Consider the following 19,939-nt stretch of genomic DNA (forward strand, 5'->3'; position numbering starts at 1 on the left):
ATCATAAAGAATCATTACAGTAGTAATCCTTTTGAATATATACATTTATATACGTATATATATATATTGCACACTTATGAGTCAAAAAAAAAAGTAAATAAATATATACTACTACTACCACTAATAGAATTATATATCACACTACAATTTATACATGTTTGTGGACCCTGTTTATTACATAAAAGTGTTATATCGATATTCTTTTTATTATAAATAATGTGTTTTGCTATTCATCATATTCTTCTTCTATATTTTGTATATGTTTCCAATACCTTGTTATGTTTTTATAATTCTTTCAAGTGCAGCTTGGAGTGATGCAGAATTATATTTAGGTTCTTCACTTGTTGGATCTGCTTCCACCACCATACATTGGATACCTAAGGATTCAATAGCTTCCACGTCTACAGGAATAAGTGAATTTGAAAGGTAAATTAAATGAGTAATATAGGTCGATGGAGGCTGATCAGGAATCAATTCAGAAGGGATATCGAAAGACTGCGAAAAATTAAAATAACCATTCGAGGGATAACCTTCCTCTTGACCGCCAACGATGCTAGGTGCTCGGGATATTTGAAGTTGACCAAGGGATGGCGTTAGTGGCCAACGTTTGGAATTAAAATCAGCGACTGGTCTGCGATAAGAGTCATTTGATAAATGGCCATTTTGACATAACGCGTCCTCTTCAATATGCGTATCATAAAATTGACGACGTGCATCAATCAGCTGACTTTCATTCAATGCATCTGTAATTGTTCTTATAAAATCAAGGGCAGTGTAACCGTCTGTTTCACGATCTGTGGAACCATTCAGGATAAGGATTTTATGGTGTAATGAAGGTGAATGAGAGATAGCATATCCAACCTTTCGTAATATTAAGCAAGGTAAGATGGAAGTATAAAGGGAACCAATAGAATAAACAAGTTCTGTACGATTCTTTAAATGATCTAGAATCTTTGGATTGGGTAATGGATAAATCTCCTGACCATATTCATTTATATAATAGATACGTGATATGGGTGCTGGTAATTTCTCTTCTGTTGTTTTACTAAAGATTAAGTTGCCATTCATTACATCATCGTTATCTAACAATGGTGAATTTGGCAACGCTAGTCTAGAAAAGGCATCAATAGGATTCATAGATCTCGTATCTACCTTCTTTTGCCCTGGATGACTAATTTCACATTGACCATGTAATATCTGTCCATCCTCTAATAATGCAGCAATAGCCGCTGTATGATTCGTATTAATGATTGGTAAAACATACGTAGGTTCTCGAATAGCAGTAATCGATGAGAAAAGAAAAATAGCCGCTTCAAGTGAACCAAAAAACAAGCGTGCGCCTGTTAAAAAAAAGTTACCAATCGACCCATGGCAAAAATTGAAATGTTTATGAGCTCTTTTTAATATTTCAAAGTTAAACAAGACTAAAAAGCCCCTGATCGTCTCCTTTTTCTCAATAGGGATCTTTTCCCATAATCTATTTTTTTTTTTTGGATGATTTATGAGTTGGGTTATAAGAATGGAATAGAAATTCAGTTTTAATACTTTACTTGTGTCGTCCCTCAACAATTAAGGACCATTCATCACGAACGGCATGCTCATCACCCATCGAAGATAAGCGATAACTGAGTAATTCTTTAATAGCTGATTGTTCTTCTACATTATGTCCATCAATATTAATTAAACGTGTAAGTCTTGATCTTAAATCGCCAATACTAGGTCCACCTAAAACCCTCAATAATTCACTCTAAAAAAGAAAGAAAAAAAACAAAAAAAAGAAAGGAAGATAATTTAATTAAATATAGTTGTTGATGATAATGGATAGTATTGTTATTATTATTATTTTCTTTACAGTTGAACCGCCATTGTCAGAAATACCTAACGCATAACAAACACTAGGTGTAATTGCTTGAAATGCATTAACTAGAAATAATTTTAAGAATATACAAAAAAAAACCTCAATGTCTTATATATTATTCAAGTACCAATATGATTGCAGGCAGATCCACCTGAAAATACAACGAATGAAGGTTCTGATGTCATGTTTATGATTTAAGAAAAACAAAAAAAAAAAAAAACATGATTTCTATATTGATAATTCCTTTTATATGCTAATTTCAAGCTCAGTAACAATTTATTATTTACATAAGCAAAACACGTATTTCATTTTGATAAGATTACTATATTTATCTTATCTAATAGAAAATGCTATTTTTTCAGCCAAACATATCATTATAGCCACCCTAAATATTTATAAGGAAAAGTTAATATTAATATTTTTTTTAAACAAGTTAAATATAATTTACGGGAGGTAATAATTCATCATTATCAGGTTCACCACTAAAAGGTCTTCTTGGTCTACTGTTATTACCTCCTCTTCCAGGCGGTCTAACTGGTAATCTTCCAAAAGGCCCTATAGGATCAAATCGTGCTCCAGGAGGAACAGAACCTCTAAAAAAAAAGTAAGAATTAATAGCTGTGTATATGATTTTTATTAATTTACCTTGGCAAAGGTTCAGGGCCACCAAATAAGCCAGATGGGTCGTCTAAGCTACTACGATTGCCACTTCGATTACCAAAGATAGGATGATCAGGACCAACGAACATGCCATCACCACTTCTATGAACCAAAAGTATGTTAAATATTTATATACATGTACAATATTTTCTTTTTTGTGCTATTTACCCTGGCATACGTATTCCACTACGAACACCTCCTAAAGGACGTAGATCAGATCCACCTACATCAGGGTAAGCTGGATCATCAAAATCTGCTGAGCCTGGAATAGGAACTCTCGTAGTAGGATTTCTTTCTGTATTTGGATTAGGCTCATTTGTAATTGCCGCAGTATTAGTAACAGAACTATTAAGAAAGTATTAACATTTGTTTGCATATTTGCATATTTATTTTATCTGAAACCTATTATCCTCATATCCAGGCTTATTTAACCCAGGTATTAAGCGTTGAATTATATTCAATTTAAATGCTTTAATAAAATCTTCAAATCGATTGGAAGAAATAAAACCATGCACTAAAGGCCTATCAGTAGAAGAAGTATTATAAGGAAAGAAAGAGGCAGATGTATAATCTTCTGTTGATATATCCAATATTGCCGTCTTATTATCCTATATTAATTATTGTATAAGTAACCAATAATGGATGACATCTATATAATTATTACTTACACCAATACCTAAGCCTAAAATAATGCATTTGCCTCCTAACCTCACAATTTTAATTACAAACGTCAGACTTGATTGCGGATGACTATATCTAAAATTATAATTATGAGGTCCGTTGGCATTCCATTCTTCTGGTAACTTCCTTACATTACCATCTCCCTCTAATTTTAAATAATGTTAATAGTTTCATATACATTTGTATATGTATATATTGAACATGCGTATATACCTTGGCGTGCGTCATCACCTAATCCTGCAAAACGGAAACCAACACTCAGCATAATGGCGTGAGTAGCAGCAGCAATGGCGTCATAAGGATCCTTTAATTCAGTCGCAATCTGGGAAGTTGAATGTAATATAACTGAAGGATCTAAAATGTTTTCTTTATGTTTTTCTGACATGACTTTCTTCTTTTTTTTTTTTTTTTTTTTTTGAGAGAGAAAAAAAAACTGTATTTCCTAGTTTTGTTTCTATTATAATATTAATACTATTCAGTCTTGTGACAAGTCATTTTTTTTTTATGCAATACTTGATTTTATATTTCTATTCGTTTATTTATGTATCATCATGTATTATTATACTTTTTATTGACTTTAAGCTTGATATTTTCTAAAGAAGAGTATACTTCACCCCCCTTAAAAAAAAACTCTTTCCAGGGAAACTATAGACAAAAATTACGCGACAGGAGATTTTTTTGTAATTTTATTTTTTTTAGGGAGAAGTAGGTAAAAGTTATATTTACATCTTAAATTCTCTCCTATACACTCTTGTATAACCTTTGTTTTCACTAGGATTCCTTCCCCTTATGTATGACTAAATTAAGTAAATAGACCTCTCCCTTCATACCTTTAATCATCTCTTAGGGATAATTTACACATAAAACAATAAACTACAGTCTTGCACTTACTAATTCAATTTACTAGCATAATAGAACTATTGCTTTTCTTTTTTTTTTCTCTCTCTTTCTCCCTCTCTCCCTTTCTTTTTTTTTTTTTTTTTTTTTTTTTTTTTTTTTTTTTTAAAAAAAAGAGAAAAATGGAAGATAAGAATAAAAATACACCCTTCTCTTATTCAGATGCAACCATATCTTCACAAAAAGACATTAAAACAAACTTATTTGATGATACACTTATGCAATCACATTTAGATCCTTCAAATCCATTCGCCTTTTCTCGTGAACAAATGATATCTATCGTAGATCAAGCGCGACTTGATTTAATAGAATACATGGGGGGCGTCGATACTATTGCAAAGGGATTACATTCAGACATCACTAAAGGTATCGAATGGAATGAAGGAAATTTGTCGTATATCCGCATGTTTGATCTTCTTCAACAACAACAACAACAACAAGAGGATGAATTTTATAATCCTCAGCTCCCACTTTCACCAAATGACTCGAATACATTTGTGCAAAGGAAACAAGTGTTTGGGTCTAATACTCTACCTAAAGTAGAGGAAGTCGTATTGTGGCAACTCATGTGGAATACGTTTCAAGATAAGATTTTAGTAAGTAATAAAAAAAAATACAGACATGTATATATTCATATGTATGTATGCATGTATGTATGTATGTATGTATGTATGTATATGTAATATTAAACTCTCTATTACAAAAAAAAAAAAAAAAGTTACTTCTGACTGGTTCAGCTATAATTTCATTATCAATAGGTATTTATGAAGACATTTATACGGTAGAGTATGATAGTTCAGGTAATAAAGTACCTAGCGTAAAATGGATAGAAGGCGTAGCTATTATTATTGCCATCTTATTAGTGGTGATTGTTACTAGTGTAAATGATTATCGGAAAGAAAAGCAATTTCGTTCATTAAATGCTAAAAAAGAAGACCGAGATGTATATGTAACTAATTCTACATGAAATAAATAAAAAAAAAATGAGGGGGAGGAAGAAGAGGAAGAGGAGGGGAAAGGGATTAGTTTTCTTTTTTTTTTCTTTCTTTCTTTCTTATGACTATACATAGGCTATTCGTTCTGGTAAACAAGTGCTTATATCTGTTTATGATGTACAAGTGGGAGACGTATTAAAGCTACAGCCAGGAGAAATTGTCTGCGCAGATGGTATCTTTATAGAGGGGAATAATTTAAAATGTGATGAATCCAGTGCTACTGGAGAGTCAGATGCAGTTCTCAAATTATCATGGAAGGAAGGTTATAAAAAAAGAAAAAGGGGATCTCTAGACTCTGTTCATTTCTTTACATGCATATCTGAAAGTGAATTCCAAGAAATTATTAATAAAAGAAAAGAGAATGAGGGGCAAGCGCCAAATCCATTTTTAATTTCAGGATCTAAAGTAATTGAAGGTATAGGCACTTATTTAGTGACAGCAGTTGGGCCCTATTCCTTTCATGGACGTTCATTGATGACACTCCGCATAAAGAATGAAAATACACCTTTACAAGATAAACTGGATATTTTGGCGACTCAGATTGCGAAATATGGATTATTTGCTACTGTCTTTTTAATGTTTTTGCTTATTTCCCGTTCTGTTATTGGTTACACCACCGGGAGCCTTTCTACTCTACCATCGGATATTATTTCTCATGTTATGCAAATATTAATTACTACCATCACTGTCATTGTCATTGCTGTTCCAGAAGGCTTACCGCTTGCCGTCACTTTAGGTATATAATATATTTATTTTTTTTAAAAAAAACACATGATCTAAATTATTATTATTATTATTATTGTTATTATTATTATTATTATTATTGCTATTGTTATTGTTACTATTATTAGCTTTAGCTTATGCAACACAAAGAATGTTAAAGGATAACAACCTTGTACGAGTATTAGCAGCTTGTGAAACTGCAGGAAATGCTACAACCATTTGCTCAGATAAAACAGGTACTTTAACAGAAAATCGAATGGAAGTTGTGGCAGGAACATTTGGATCTTCGTTTCGGTTTCTTAAAAATCCTCCTATTTCGCGTTACCATGATTTAATCAATATAGATCATATCAAGAATAAAGTCCCTATTGCAGTAAAAAATGTCATAAATCAATCTATTGCCGTTAATTCAACTTCATTTGAAAATATGAACATGATGGGCGATAAATCATTAGTAGGTAATAAAACAGAAACTGCTATGCTTTGTTTTGCAAGGGATTGTTTAGGTTCAGAACCCTTTGAGTTGCTAAGATCGTCTTGGCATCTTGAGACCCTTTTTCCTTTTAGCTCATCTCAAAAGGCAATGGCAGCTGTAATTCGTATTTACGATGAAGATGGGAAACCTATTTACCGTGCCCATCTGAAAGGTGGATCAGAGTTCTTATTAAATAGTTGTAGCTCGATTCTATCTATGCATGATCCATGTTATGAAACTCAGAAGGATAGCTATCCTATCTCTATTCGAGCTATGACAGATGAAAATCGAATAAGAATAGATAAGATCATTCAAAGTTATGCAACGCGTTGTCTAAGAACGATTGCTTTATGTTATCAAGATTTTGACAATTGGCCATCAGATAGAACATTAGAAGAAATGATTGAAGAGAAGAAGTTAACGTTATTAGGCATTATTGGTATTGAAGACCCTTTAAGAGAGGGCGTAGCAGATGCCGTTTCTATCTGTCAACGCGCTGGCATATATGTTCGAATGGTGACAGGTGATAATATATCAACAGCTAAAAGTATTGCACGTCAATGTGGTATCTATACAAAGGGAACGATTGCAATGGATGGAGCTACATTTAGAAAGTTAAATGAATGTGAACGAATAAAGATACTTCCTCAGTTAAGTGTGTTGGCGAGATCAAGTCCTGAAGATAAAAGACTATTAGTCAATACCTTACGTGAAACAGGAGAAATAGTAGCAGTAACTGGAGATGGTACGAATGATGGGCCAGCACTGAAAGCAGCTGATGTTGGATTTAGTATGGGAATATCAGGAACAGAAGTAGCTAAAGAGGCATCAAGTATAATTCTTATGGATGATAATTTTTCAAGTATTGTTCGAGCTATCGCCTGGGGGAGATGCGTAAATGATTCTATTAAAAAATTTATACAATTTCAGTTAACAATCAATATTACAGCAGTTACATTAATAATGATATCTAGTATAATGAACGATAAACAAAAATCAATTTTATCTACAGTTCAACTTTTATGGGTTAATTTGATTATGGATACATTTGCAGCTCTTGCACTTGCCACAGATTCTCCTTCTTCTGATTTATTAAATCGATTACCAGAAAGAAGAACAGCACCGCTTATAAACTATAGTATGTGGAAAATGATTATTGGACAATCTGTATATCAATTGAGTATTACCTTAATACTTATCTATACAGATATATTAAACTTATCCGACAATGAAGCCACTTTACAAACTGTTATCTTTACAGCCTTTGTATTTTGTCAAATATTTAATGAAATCAAGTAAGAAGATGTTGATTACACACAAACATACATACATACATACATACATACATACAAACCTTTTCTTTTCTTTTTTTTTAATTAATTATGTATATCATTAGCTGCAGAAGAATTGATAATGACTTGAATGTGTTCAAAGGAATAGATAAAAATAAGTTGTTTATATTTATTATTTCAATTAGTTCAGTTGGACAAGTTTTTATCGTTCAATATGGTGGAGCAGCTTTTCAAACAAAGCCGCTTAATATAAACTTATGGGCTATATGTATTTTAATTGGTCTAATTTCATTACCAGTGGGCATTATTATACGTTTAATTCCAGATAGATGGGTTTCACTCTCCCTAAATTGTCCAAGTCAACAACAAAAACAAGAAGCTACAAATCAAAATGAAGAAGAATATCATCCACTTGAAGAAGCCATTAAAATGAAATAAACGTTATTTATTTTGAAGTAAAAGGGGAGAAAATATGTATTTTTATTGGCTATATGTATGATGCATAAAAGAATTTTTTTTTAATAAATAATAGGAATACATGAATATTTATAAAAAAAAAAAAAAAGTTTTCGACGAGTGACGTCTTACATCTCCTATTTATTGAATTTTCTCAATTCATTTTGTATTTTATATTTTTTTCTTCTTTTTATTTATTTATTTATTTTTTATTTTTATTTTTTATTTTTTATTTTTTTATTTTTTTTTTTTAAAAAAATTATTGTTTAACAAATGTCTCTTGAATTAACTGAACTTGTTAAAAGACCTGGTGCTGGTAGAGCTGGTAAGCCAGTTCGTGTCAGAGCCAACTTTTTTGAAGTAACTGCATTCCCTACTCAGAACATTCATCATTATGATGTTACTTTTGACCCTGCTGGTATGCCTGCTGTTTTGTATCGTAAGATTTGGAAAGCTTTTGAAGACACTAATGGCCAAGGTATTTTAAATGGCATTAAGGCCGTTTTTGATGGTCGTAAGAATGTTTTCTCTCCTAAGCCCCTTAACTTGGGTGAAGAGCAAGCTAAACAATTTGAGGTATGATTTTTTTTTATAATGAATATGTTTATTATTTAAAAAAAAAAAAAAAAAATTAAGAAATTTTATATAGATTGAACTTGAACCCGGAAATTCTAAACGCGCCAGCAATAACATCAAGCTTCGTATTAAGAAAGCTGGTGAAGTTAATATGGAAGAACTTCGTCGTTTCTTGATTGGTCAGTCTGCTTGTACTTCTAACTGTCTTACTGGTATGTTACAATTTCATTGACAACAATGAAACAAGAAAAGAAACACTGTGATTAATTTTTATTGTATTTTTAGCTATTATGGTTCTTGATGTTCTTATTCGTCATCTTCCTTCTAGCCTTCATACTACCGTCGGTCGTTCCTTCTTTACTCCTGAGGGTAAGCGTCCCCTCCCTAATGGTGCTGAGGTATGGCAAGGTTACTATCAATCTGCTCGTCCCACTGTTGGTAAGTTTTTTTTTTTCTAACAAAAAAATAGAATTGATAACTTCTAGCTTCATACTTGGAAAATATATACTAAATGTTGATAACAATTATTTTTTTTATAGGCAAGATGATGATTAATATTGATGTTAGCGCTACTGCCTTCTATGAATCTGGTCCTTTACCTGAAGTTGTTGCCAAGATTTTAGGTCGTCGTTCTCTCGATGAACTTAGACGCGGCATTCCTGATCGTGAATTAACTAAACTTGAAAAGATTCTTAAATCTCTTAGAATCATGGCTGTTCATCGTGGTGATAAAAAACTCAAGTATAAGATTACTAAACTTACTCCTTCTTCTGCTGATAGAACTGCTTTTAAGGATGATGCTGGCAATGAAATCACTGTTGCTAATTACTTTGCCAAGCAGTATAACACTCGTCTTAACTTCCCCTTCTTGCCTTGTGTTGTTGTTAAGAAAGATATTTACTTGCCTATGGAAGTCTGTGAAGTTATCCCTGGTCAACGTCATATGAAGAAGCTTAATGAAAAGCAAACAGCTGAAATGATCAAATTTACTTGTCAAAAACCTAATGTTCGTGCTAACAAGATCAAGCAAGGTCTTAATCTTTTGCAATACAGAGATAACCCATACATGCAACAATTTGGTATGGCTGTTAAGCCCGATATGGCCGTCATTAATGCTCGTGTTTTACCTACTCCCAAGATTTCTTATAATGTTTCTTCTCAAGAACCAGAATTTGCTCCTCAAGGTGGTGCCTGGAACTTGAAAGGTAAGAAGGTTGCTCATGGTGCTACTCTTGGCTCTTGGTCTGTTGTTAACTTTGCTGGTAATGTTCCCATGCCTGCTATTCAAAGATTTATTCGTGAATTATGTCAAACTTTTATTGATACTGGTTTGAATGTCATTAACCGTCAACCTCCTATTTCTTCCGCTGACCCTCAAGGTAACATTGAACGTACCTTGAAGGAAGCTTGGTTGAAGGCTGGTAATGCTGCTAAGGCTAACCCTCAACTTATCGTTTGTATTTTGCCTAATACTGGTGTTCCTTTGTATGCTGAAATTAAGAGAATCTCTGATACTATCATTGGTGTTCCTACTCAATGTGTTCAATCTAAGCATATTGCTGATGCTAAGAAGCAATACTGTGCTAACGTTTGTCTTAAGGTTAATATGAAGTTGGGTGGTATGAACTTGTTCTTGACCCCTCCTTATATTCCCTTCATTGCTCAACGCCCCACTATTATTATTGGTGCTGATGTCACCCATCCTGCTCCTGGTGATATGAATCGTCCTTCTATTGCTGCTCTTTCTGCATCTATGGATGCCCGTGCTTCAAGATACTCTTCATCTATTCGTGTTCAAGCCAATCGTACTGAAATTATTGCTGATCTTGCTAACATGATCAAGGAGGTCCTTAAGAATTTCTATCAATCCTGTGGTCAAAAGCCTGAACGTATTCTTTTCTATCGTGATGGTGTTTCTGAAGGTCAATTCAAGCAAGTTATGGACTCTGAAGTTGCTGCCATTCGTGCTGCTTGTGCTTCATTAGATAAGACCTACAAGCCCACTCTTACCTTTGTCGTTGTTCAAAAGCGTCATCATGCTCGTTTCTTCCCTATTGAAATGCGTGATGCTGATCGTACTGGCAACTGTATGCCTGGTACCGTTGTCGATACTGATATTGTACATCCATTTGAATTCGACTTCTACCTTCAATCTCATGCTGGTCTTCAAGGTACTTCACGTCCTACTCACTACCATGTCCTCTATGATGAGAACAAGTTCACTTCTGATTCACTTCAAGAATTGACTTATAACCTCTGTTATATTTATGGTCGTGCCACTCGTGCTGTCTCCATTGTTCCTGCTGCTTATTATGCAGATTTGATTGCTGCTCGTGCTCGCTTCCATCGTCGCGGTGAGAACTGGTCTGATACTGATGCTACATCTGAATCTCTTGATTCTGATGCTCAAATGGCCAGCTTTGCTGTTGTTAAGCCCGAGCTTCAAAAGGTGATGTATTTCATGTAAAAAGCTCTTCGTTTTTTTTTTCAATTGTAAACGCTCAGCTATATTATTACATTGCTTTAAAAAAGAAATTCAATTAATTAATGGAAATTATATCTAACAATATATTATTATACATAAAATTTGTGTATAACTTTAAATAATAAACACATATAAAACTTATACTTTTTTTTTTTTTTTTTTTTTTTTTTTTTTTTTTTTTTTTTTCTTTTTTCATTAATACGTTAAAGCTGCATTGATATGCGTACGAATATTTGTAACTTAATATTTCTGGTACATTTTAAAATAATGTCTTTGTGCATAATGCTATACTTCAATAATGGAATACATCAGCAACTATTCCATTCGTGGATATAAAGACAACAGTGATAAATAAATGACAGTAATAACAATAAAAAATTTTATTCTATTAATAACACTAATTCTACTCAATGTATTTATAAACTGTGTTGGTATGATGTGGATTTACATTGTTGTATTTACTTTACATTGATCGTATTTATGACAAATTTAGCTTTTGATATCTACTTTCTTTTACCAGGAATCTTCTTATATGTCTTTTTACCAGAAAAGAGATCAACATAATCAGGTAATTCAGGTTCTATTTCTTTCTTTTCCTTTGATATTTTCTTTCCTTCTTCCTTTTCTGTCATTTCAACATCAGAATCAGCCGACTTTTCATTTCCAACCGATTTCTTTTTGTTGTTTTGAGTTAAAGATGTAGGAACAGCGATCTTTTGTGCATCTTTAGATCCCTTCTTTGTAATGACTTTAGGTTCTACTAATTTCTTTAATGCAACAGCTTCTTTTTCTTTCTTTGTAGGTCGTTTGTAAAACTTTGCACTTTTGCCCATATTATTATGAGGTCTTTCAAGATATAAATTTTATTTTTTTCTTTAAAAAAAACATAAAAATGGAAATTATACTGAACACTAAGCCACATAATATTTATGAGTGGTTTGTAAATCAAATCTTTATTGGATCTGGTAGTGAAATAAAAGTTGCATGAGAAGGTCCTTCATAACAACAACTTATCCTACTTGATTTATAAAAATAATCTTCCTAATTTATCTGACAGCTATACACGCATATAATATCTTTTTTAATTTGATCATCTGCAAGATAATAAGGGTTTACTCTTAACACTCCTTTTAAGGACAAAAGCATTTATTAGTCAGTACGCTTCTCCATTTAGACTGCTACTAGTCTATTTATTAGTATCAAGATATAAATTACATTAAAATTACCCGGGTTTAGATTATCAATGAAAAATATATATATGCATATTTATTAGTAAATCCCTTTTTTTTTCTTGAAAAAAAAAAAGAAAAGAAAAGAAAAAGGAGGAAAAGAGTTAAAAGCAGTAGTTATGACACTACACTATTTATGGGAGAAGGTAGCAAATGAAGGAATTGCTGTTATTAAAGTATTCTAACTTGAAATTGATTTAAGATAAAATAAGATAAAGCAATCTTTTTCTTCTTTCCTTAATGGAATGTGAAATATCAAAGACATTTCTACTGGTATTAGTATCCCTCTGTTCCACAATATACTGCAGATTTTGTTTATGAGTTGAGTTGTGGTTTAGTTATACTGTGTAAAAGTATGTGTCATTTGGGAGGGGGTAGTTCTGGCGTTTTCAAGTCCTTGAAGCTATTGCATATCTAATATTCATATTTTAAAGTTAACACAAATGCTTAGGCTTTATGAAATATAATATTTTAAAATTCATTCATATTCATCACCATAAGGCCTAAGCAACTTTGAGAGTTGTTTGTATAATATACCAGGTCGTTCTATAATCATTCCTCTTATTGGTACTACATTCTTGGTTTTCATACCATTACCAAATACAAGTAAAGGGATCCGACTTTGATCATTTAAACGAATATCTTTGGTCGTCACTGTCACTTTTTATGTTCATGGCTTCTTTTTTTTTTTTCCACGTATTTTCTTTCTCCAAACGAGCATAACATATTAAGTAAATTAAAATTACCTAGACTATTTCAGCTGGATTATTGAAGAAGTAAAATTATTTAGACATACAGTTGGTTTTAGTGTGTCACTTGAACCTCAATTAGTTATCATGTCTAACCCGGTTCTTGTTTACTTGACTTTGTATTCTAATATGGTGCAACTCATAATGAATCAAAAAAAAAAAAAAATAATAAAGAGTTTGTAAGCTTTATAATCGATATCTATAGTGGTAAGTTACAACAGTTCTAAAAGCCTAAATTCCATTATCAGTTTATATATGACAAAGACTTTCAAATATAAAGTTTAGGACGAGATATATATGTATATATATATATATATATACCATGTCAGATATTGAATTCAAGTCAATAAGAATTGATTTAGTCACGAAAACCTATTTTGGTTTAATAAATCTATCAATTGACGCTGAAACAACTATATAATGCAATATTGTAACAATATTCACTCTTATTGAAACCCAGTGTTAAAAAAAAAACAAGTATGCAGTTAAAATTCTTTCTTTCCTTTTCAAAATATATAATAATTATAGTGGGGGGTATGCCTACAGCTCCAAACAGTATTCTTTCTCGAGAATTTTTATTATCCCAAAAACCTATCATATTATGGATACATGATCCTGGTGCGATTTATAATCATGATGCTGTAGTTAACCCAGACATGTTTCCTAATTTTAATGATGGTCAACTTTTAAGGATTCATTGTCCACACAATTCTCAGCAAACACAGCAACAGACACAAAATAATAAGCAAGATCAGCAAGATCAGAAAAAAGTTCACGATCCTCAAAAGCAAAGTCAGCAGACTCAAAAGCAACAGCAAATGGATCAATTTGAACAACCACAACATTCTTCTGATGAACATGCTGAACACGGTCTTAACCAGAATTTTGATTTTATAATAGTCAAAGGTCATGCTGTTGATAGGGAGAGTCTAGCAAAGCAACAACAACTACAAGTATGTTTCTTTAAATATATCCATATTTATGCGTTCTCTATATTCATATATTTATATATAAACATGTATATATTGATTTACATGTATCTATTTTATCAAGCTCTCAATTTCAAAGGATATAGCTGATAGGTTTAACTTACGATCAAGACAAGAAGTTTATGTTGAATTGGTAATATGAATAGTACAGTTGATTTAATACCCCACAACATATTTTCTTACTTTCCTTTTTAATAGATAACTAATCCTTATCAAGTCGCATTAGATCATGTGGAACTAGCCTTTAAAGAGCAATATTTGGGGAGAAGTGATATGTGGAGGCTTCAACAAAGCTTGAGTGGAACATGTGTTTATCATGAAAAAAAGATATTGTTTGCCGGGTCAATTAAAGCAACTATTAAGCGATTATTTGCCAACGATGAGCAAGTTACCTCTGGTTATATTACGCCAGCAACTCGAATGATTTTTAGATCAGCATCAGCAAAATATTTTTTATTTATTCAAATGTCAAGAGAAATGTGGGAATTTGATGAGGATGGTGAGCTTTATTTTGAAAAGGCGATAAGTAATTTTTTGCCTCATTTATTCAGTCGATGGAAGGAAGAAGGGACAAATCATGTTGTATCTATCGTTTTGTTTACAAGAGTATTTTATGAAACTAAAATCGATGACCCACTTATCAATCAATCATCAGATGGTCGATATTATAAGGATTTCTATAAGGTATTGGCAGATTGGGAGACGACAGATGACTGGATGTCTGTTATTGGACTCTTAAAGAAGGAACAGCTTAATTTCCAACCCGATGTCTTATTACGATATGAAAATCAACGTCAGGTAGTGAGTGGACAAATTTCTATGGCCTATGAAGGAAATGTGTTGGAGGCAGTCAATTTGGCACTTAATCCATTTGATAAACATTTTGTAGATAGAGATCTAATGAGAACAGGTCTTTCCATCATCTTGATTACTCCAGGTGTTGGCAAATTCTTTGTAAATAAAAAGCTATTAAGATTGACAAATGAACGTATGACGGACAATGGTATTGCTATGGATTTGGTATGCTTGTCACCTCTACCATTACATATTACTCCACTTATGTGTTACATGGATGCACCATTGACATTTGATATAGAGGCTATGGCATCTAATGCAGATATAATGGCACCGCGAGGGGGTTTAGGAAAGCCACCTATTTATCCAGGAAACTCACCAGAGAAGGCAGCTTTGTATATTAACTCAAATCAAAAAATAGGTTATATCGATCCTCTCTATCGTGATTCTAATGATGCTCCTACTCAGAAATACTATGCTGTTCCACATTGGATAGATTGTAGTTTTTACCATCATGAAACAGGTCGATTCCTTAAACAGGATAAATTTAAAACAAGATGTAAAATGTATGAACTTCAGATGATGGGTATTATGGAGCATGATATTCGTGGTATTTCTATACCATATTTAACAGAAGATTCAATTGTTGAAAATAACAACACCAAAGAAGCATCTCAGGTGCGCACAATCAGACAACAAAGAAGCTGTGGTAGTCTTAGTGATAAGTCAAGGCTATGTGATGAAAACAAATCAAGTTCTTATGTAAAGAATGGCGAAACCTATCTTTCTCGATCAGCAAACTTATCAAGTAGTGTTAGGCGCACTTCTTTTTTTGGAATAACAGAGATAACACCTACTCAACCTCAAAAAAATAATAGTAGTCTACTTGAAAAGGCTCTTAGAAGCTATGATAATTACGATAGTATGCTCTTCAAAACTTCACCAGAGCCTAGATTTAATAAGCGTATAACACCTGGACCAACTTCAACTTCTGCAAAGTCAACCAAGATTCCCCATTCTTCTAAAAATTCATTTGATATCCCTGATACAAGCAATAATAATGATTTATGGCAAAATACAAATGCAAGGTATAAAGCTACAACTGTAAGTCATCTGTTTATTAATTTTACTAAGCAATAATACTAAATCTGACTCAAAATATATATATATAAAACTATAAAAAATATAAAAAATAGACATGGCATCATACTGGTGATCAACGTCGTTATCCATCTATTTTATCTCATTCACAGCAAACTGGGGGGAAAGGACCATTTGATAGTCATCCTTTACCTCCTCGTAAGGAAGACAAAAATATTTTAGATCCTTTTAAAGCATCACCAACTTTTAATGGTAGAGATGATAATAATGGAAAGATTCGGCCTTTTCGAAGAGGCACGGTAAATAGTAGCGAGGTGAAGTATACATCAACCGTAACTGGTACAAGTAACCAGCAACCACAGCAGCAACATCAACAACAGCAACGATATTTACAAATAAGTAATCAGCCAAACAATGATGAAGAGGAATTTACTGTTGTTAGTTCAAGTACGGTTGATCCGGTACCAATTAATAATAAGGGCTCAGGAAGTCGTTCAGATAGTGGTCGTAAAGCACTTAACCACTCGCCTCGTCAGGGAATAGCTTCTGGTAGCCTTCCATCAATTCATAAACAATCCGGAAATAGTGATATAATGCGTACAAGCTTTGGTACAAATGTAGTTAACAATCTAAATCGATCTTCGCCATCATATAATTCAAATCGACATAATCCTTATAAAAATACTTTGATAAATCCATGCAATCCTTCTGATAACCAAAATTTATTCACTTCACATTTACGTCGTTGGCAGCATGCATTACCTACAGTTAAAGAATGTGATGGTCCAAAAGTACATTGGAAATCATTAACAACACCTGCTTGTTTACCATTAACTACAGATTATTTCCCCTCACATGAAGAACTAACGTTTCGATATAATCATTACATGTATACTGTCTCTGCAAGCGAGGATACTAATCTATATCAAGCAGGTGATCGTAATTTATCTGAGCATAAAAAGACAGAAAATCTTTTAATAGAAATGTTAAGTCAAAGACTTGCACAAGGGTTTCAAATTATTGTTGATAACACAGGTAGTTCAAATTATGCTAAGCCTGCCTTGATGAAAGGTGATGGGCTCATATCTGCTCTCAATAATCTTAACAAAAATAAAGATAATTTTGGAACACCTACAGCAGCTAATACTAATGTGGGGAAAGAATCAGAAAATAACAACATAACAATGACTCGTGCTAGTGGAAGTCCTACAAATAATAATAATAATACAACGAATACTGTGGGGGTAACAGGAAATACAAAATTAGCACCATTCGGTTCTAATGTAGCTGTTCCAATTGTTGGAAAAGGAGCGCTGGATGATAACGAGAAGATAGCATGGAAACATATGGTTTGGTGGTTATCGATGGGACACCAAGTTCATCAATTAACCTTTGACTCTTCTGGTCAAAATGTAGAAGTTCGCCGTTATGTACGTATGATCGAATTTGATGTGAGCAAGGTCAATTATAAATGCGCTATTTGGCCAAAAAACATGATCACATACCGTCCTAAAAACGTTGCTTTTAGTTATCCAAGTTTAATGTATCAGTGGAATTATTTGGATCATCTTGTTGCCGGATATCAGGAAGAATTGACTGACAATTTACGTTTCTGGCGTGCCCGTTTTATTGTAATTCCTCGTGAGACATTACCTACAAATATTATCCTTACTGGTGCCTTACATGATAATTTAGATGAGGAAGAAAAGAGGATAGCTTTATTTGAAACTTGGATTCAAAATATTCGTAAAGCAAAATGGCTTACTCCTGAAGAAAAAGAAGAACTACAAAAGAGACGAAAAAAGGAAATAGGATTTTCTGATTTAGGCATTAAGCTCACTACGATGGATCCCTCTGCATACGTTGCAAGTGATGCTATGGGAACATCTATGACTTCTCCTGTTGAATCAAAGAGCCATAGTAATATTTTATCATCCATTATCACCGGACAACTATTGACTCGTGATTCAAAATCAAAAGATATTGCTATAGCAATGCAGGATCCCAAAGGAGGAGTAAAAATTATGGATCGCCGTTGGCACTTTAGAATGTATTATGATGTTTTCACTGGTACTGAACTTGTTGACTGGCTTATAAATCAAATCGAAGATATAACAACGAGAGAGCAAGCTGTTCAATTTGGTAATTTACTAATGCAAAGGAGACCTCCTTTATTTCATTCTGCTACCAATAGACATAGCTTTTTGGATGGTAATTATTTCTATACTCTACATGATGAATTTGCCGTAAAGAAACAGACAAAGGCCTCCTATCGTAAGGTTTTTGGAAGTAGTGATTCTGCAGTAACAGCAATATCTGTAAAAGAAAAAGATAATACCTCTAATGATATAAATTCACTTCGACAGATCCCTAGTACCACTTCTAATACTTCCATAAAACGCATAGAATTTCAAATGTCAAAATCCATGATTATTGATATAGATCCTTATAAAAAGAGTGATCGACGTGAAACAGCCATTTTGCATTATGATACAATCCATAATCCTCGTAACTGTTATCACTTTCAATTAAATTGGCTTGGTTGCACAGCACAACTTGTTCAAGAATTACTACAAAATTGGAGTAGACAAGCAGAGAGATGCGGATTAAAACTCGTGGAAGGCTCTGTAGATCAAGCATATGAAGATTTAGAAAATAATAACCCATTTCAATGTCCAGTACCTATTTCAATGGTTGTACCTCCACCTCCAGTAGACGAACTTATCATAAAAACAAAAATTGATATCCCCGCGCAATTTTACGAAATTGCGCTTGTTCGTCATCTTGGTTTTGTTCTTGATGTTGAGTCCGACTATAATTTTGATCGTGCGAAATCAGAAGGTGTTGACCTTTCCTATTCATATATTAAAGAAGTCTATAAATTTGATCAGTATATACATCAATCCGGTGTATCGTTTGTGCAAATTCGTCCTGAAGGGAAAGGCTTTTATTGGGTTAACAATCGACTCTATACTAATCATACGCCAGCTTTGATTGCTAATAGAAGACAGCCTTCCTCACAACAGTTTTGCCATCCAGATGTTTTTCGCACAAAGTTTCAAAATCATTGTAATGATACTAAATGGCTTTCAGATTTCTGGGAAACAACAAGAACAAACTTCCTAAAGGGGATAACTCCTGATAGCTCAGATGCCTGGGTATTTGAAAACTCTGGAGCTGTTGTTGAAACTAATCTGTATCGACCAGTCATAAATACAAATATAACAGAAAATACAAATGATACTGCGAGTGCGATCGTTTCTCCAGCAAACGAAAAAGGGTTAAATATCTCCCCTAGTGGCAATATCAGTAGTGCATCAACCTTGGTAGAAGCTCCTATAGTTCAAGGTACTACTGCTCATTCCCAACATAATAATATTACTGTAACTATTTCTACAGCTTCTCCATCTCTTTACGACCCTCAATTAGTTAACCTAGCGAATAATAATACTACTAGTACAAGTAATAGTTCCCTTAATTCACCTGAATCTCATAATATTTAATCTTGCTGCGCATAATCAGTTACTTTTATGTATTTTTATTTCACCATTAATACCATTATTCATGTTTTACATGTATTATTATTATTATTATTATTATTATTTACAAAATAAATAAATGTATGTACTTATAAAATGAATGAAAAAGAAAAGGTTTATGGATATAATTTATTTTGCCAAGTTGTAATGAACTAGTTAAAAAGAAAAAATAAATAAATAAATATTACATCTCTTTTTTTTTTATTGTATTGTAGGTTCATTGGGTTTGGATTTAATGATACAATGAAAGTAAAATAATCTCTGCGATATCCACATACAGTCTGTATAAAGTTAGATATTATATTTCTATATGTATTTGGCTGAATATATTTGATTAATTTTAATATTATTTCTATACGTAGTAATGATTTTTTTTTCCCTAGTTGTTGATTACTTCTCGAGCATTATTATGATTCTATAAGATGTCCCTGATAAATAG

General features: G+C 32.8%; 5 protein-coding genes across 5 annotated transcripts; 3 read left to right on the forward strand and 2 right to left on the reverse strand.

Annotated features, from left to right (window-relative positions):
* Positions 1-169: 169 nt before the first annotated feature.
* Positions 170-2,071, reverse strand: BX663DRAFT_494478 (uncharacterized protein). The gene is made up of 4 exons (XM_051525502.1): positions 1,986-2,071; positions 1,853-1,923; positions 1,551-1,747; positions 170-1,477 (listed from the first exon to the last, which is right to left on the reverse strand). Exons 1-4 carry the CDS (start codon positions 2,041-2,043, stop codon positions 277-279), a joined length of 1,527 nt encoding a protein of 508 aa, XP_051386990.1. The 5' UTR covers positions 2,044-2,071; the 3' UTR covers positions 170-276.
* Positions 2,072-2,291: 220 nt separating this feature from the next.
* Positions 2,292-3,584, reverse strand: BX663DRAFT_426620 (PI31 proteasome regulator N-terminal-domain-containing protein; the record flags this gene model as incomplete). Its single annotated transcript, XM_051522561.1, has 6 exons — positions 2,292-2,451; positions 2,504-2,620; positions 2,687-2,863; positions 2,921-3,126; positions 3,187-3,342; positions 3,378-3,584. The coding sequence occupies 6 exons, from the start codon at positions 3,582-3,584 to the stop codon at positions 2,292-2,294; spliced, it is 1,023 nt and encodes a 340-aa protein (XP_051386991.1).
* Positions 3,585-4,314: 730 nt separating this feature from the next.
* On the forward strand, positions 4,315-7,588 carry BX663DRAFT_528862 (PMCA-type calcium-translocating P-type ATPase; the record flags this gene model as incomplete). Its single annotated transcript, XM_051530196.1, has 5 exons — positions 4,315-4,692; positions 4,815-5,045; positions 5,233-5,353; positions 5,450-5,827; positions 5,949-7,588. 5 exons carry the CDS (start codon positions 4,315-4,317, stop codon positions 7,586-7,588), a joined length of 2,748 nt encoding a protein of 915 aa, XP_051386992.1.
* Positions 7,589-8,242: 654 nt separating this feature from the next.
* On the forward strand, positions 8,243-11,239 carry BX663DRAFT_494491 (Piwi domain-containing protein). The gene is made up of 4 exons (XM_051525503.1): positions 8,243-8,613; positions 8,687-8,825; positions 8,899-9,051; positions 9,153-11,239. Exons 1-4 carry the CDS (start codon positions 8,311-8,313, stop codon positions 11,078-11,080), a joined length of 2,523 nt encoding a protein of 840 aa, XP_051386993.1. The 5' UTR covers positions 8,243-8,310; the 3' UTR covers positions 11,081-11,239.
* A 2,330-nt stretch (positions 11,240-13,569) lies between these two features.
* Positions 13,570-19,528, forward strand: BX663DRAFT_494494 (uncharacterized protein). Its single transcript, XM_051525504.1, has 4 exons — positions 13,570-14,029; positions 14,130-14,198; positions 14,264-15,964; positions 16,057-19,528. The coding sequence occupies exons 1-4, from the start codon at positions 13,613-13,615 to the stop codon at positions 19,462-19,464; spliced, it is 5,595 nt and encodes a 1,864-aa protein (XP_051386994.1). The 5' UTR covers positions 13,570-13,612; the 3' UTR covers positions 19,465-19,528.
* Positions 19,529-19,939: the final 411 nt, after the last annotated feature.

The sequence above is a fragment of the Cokeromyces recurvatus genome (genome assembly GCF_025118155.1).
Source record: "Cokeromyces recurvatus strain NRRL 2243 chromosome Unknown BX663scaffold_2, whole genome shotgun sequence".
In the NCBI taxonomy this organism is placed as follows: Eukaryota; Fungi; Mucoromycota; class Mucoromycetes; order Mucorales; family Mucoraceae; genus Cokeromyces; species Cokeromyces recurvatus.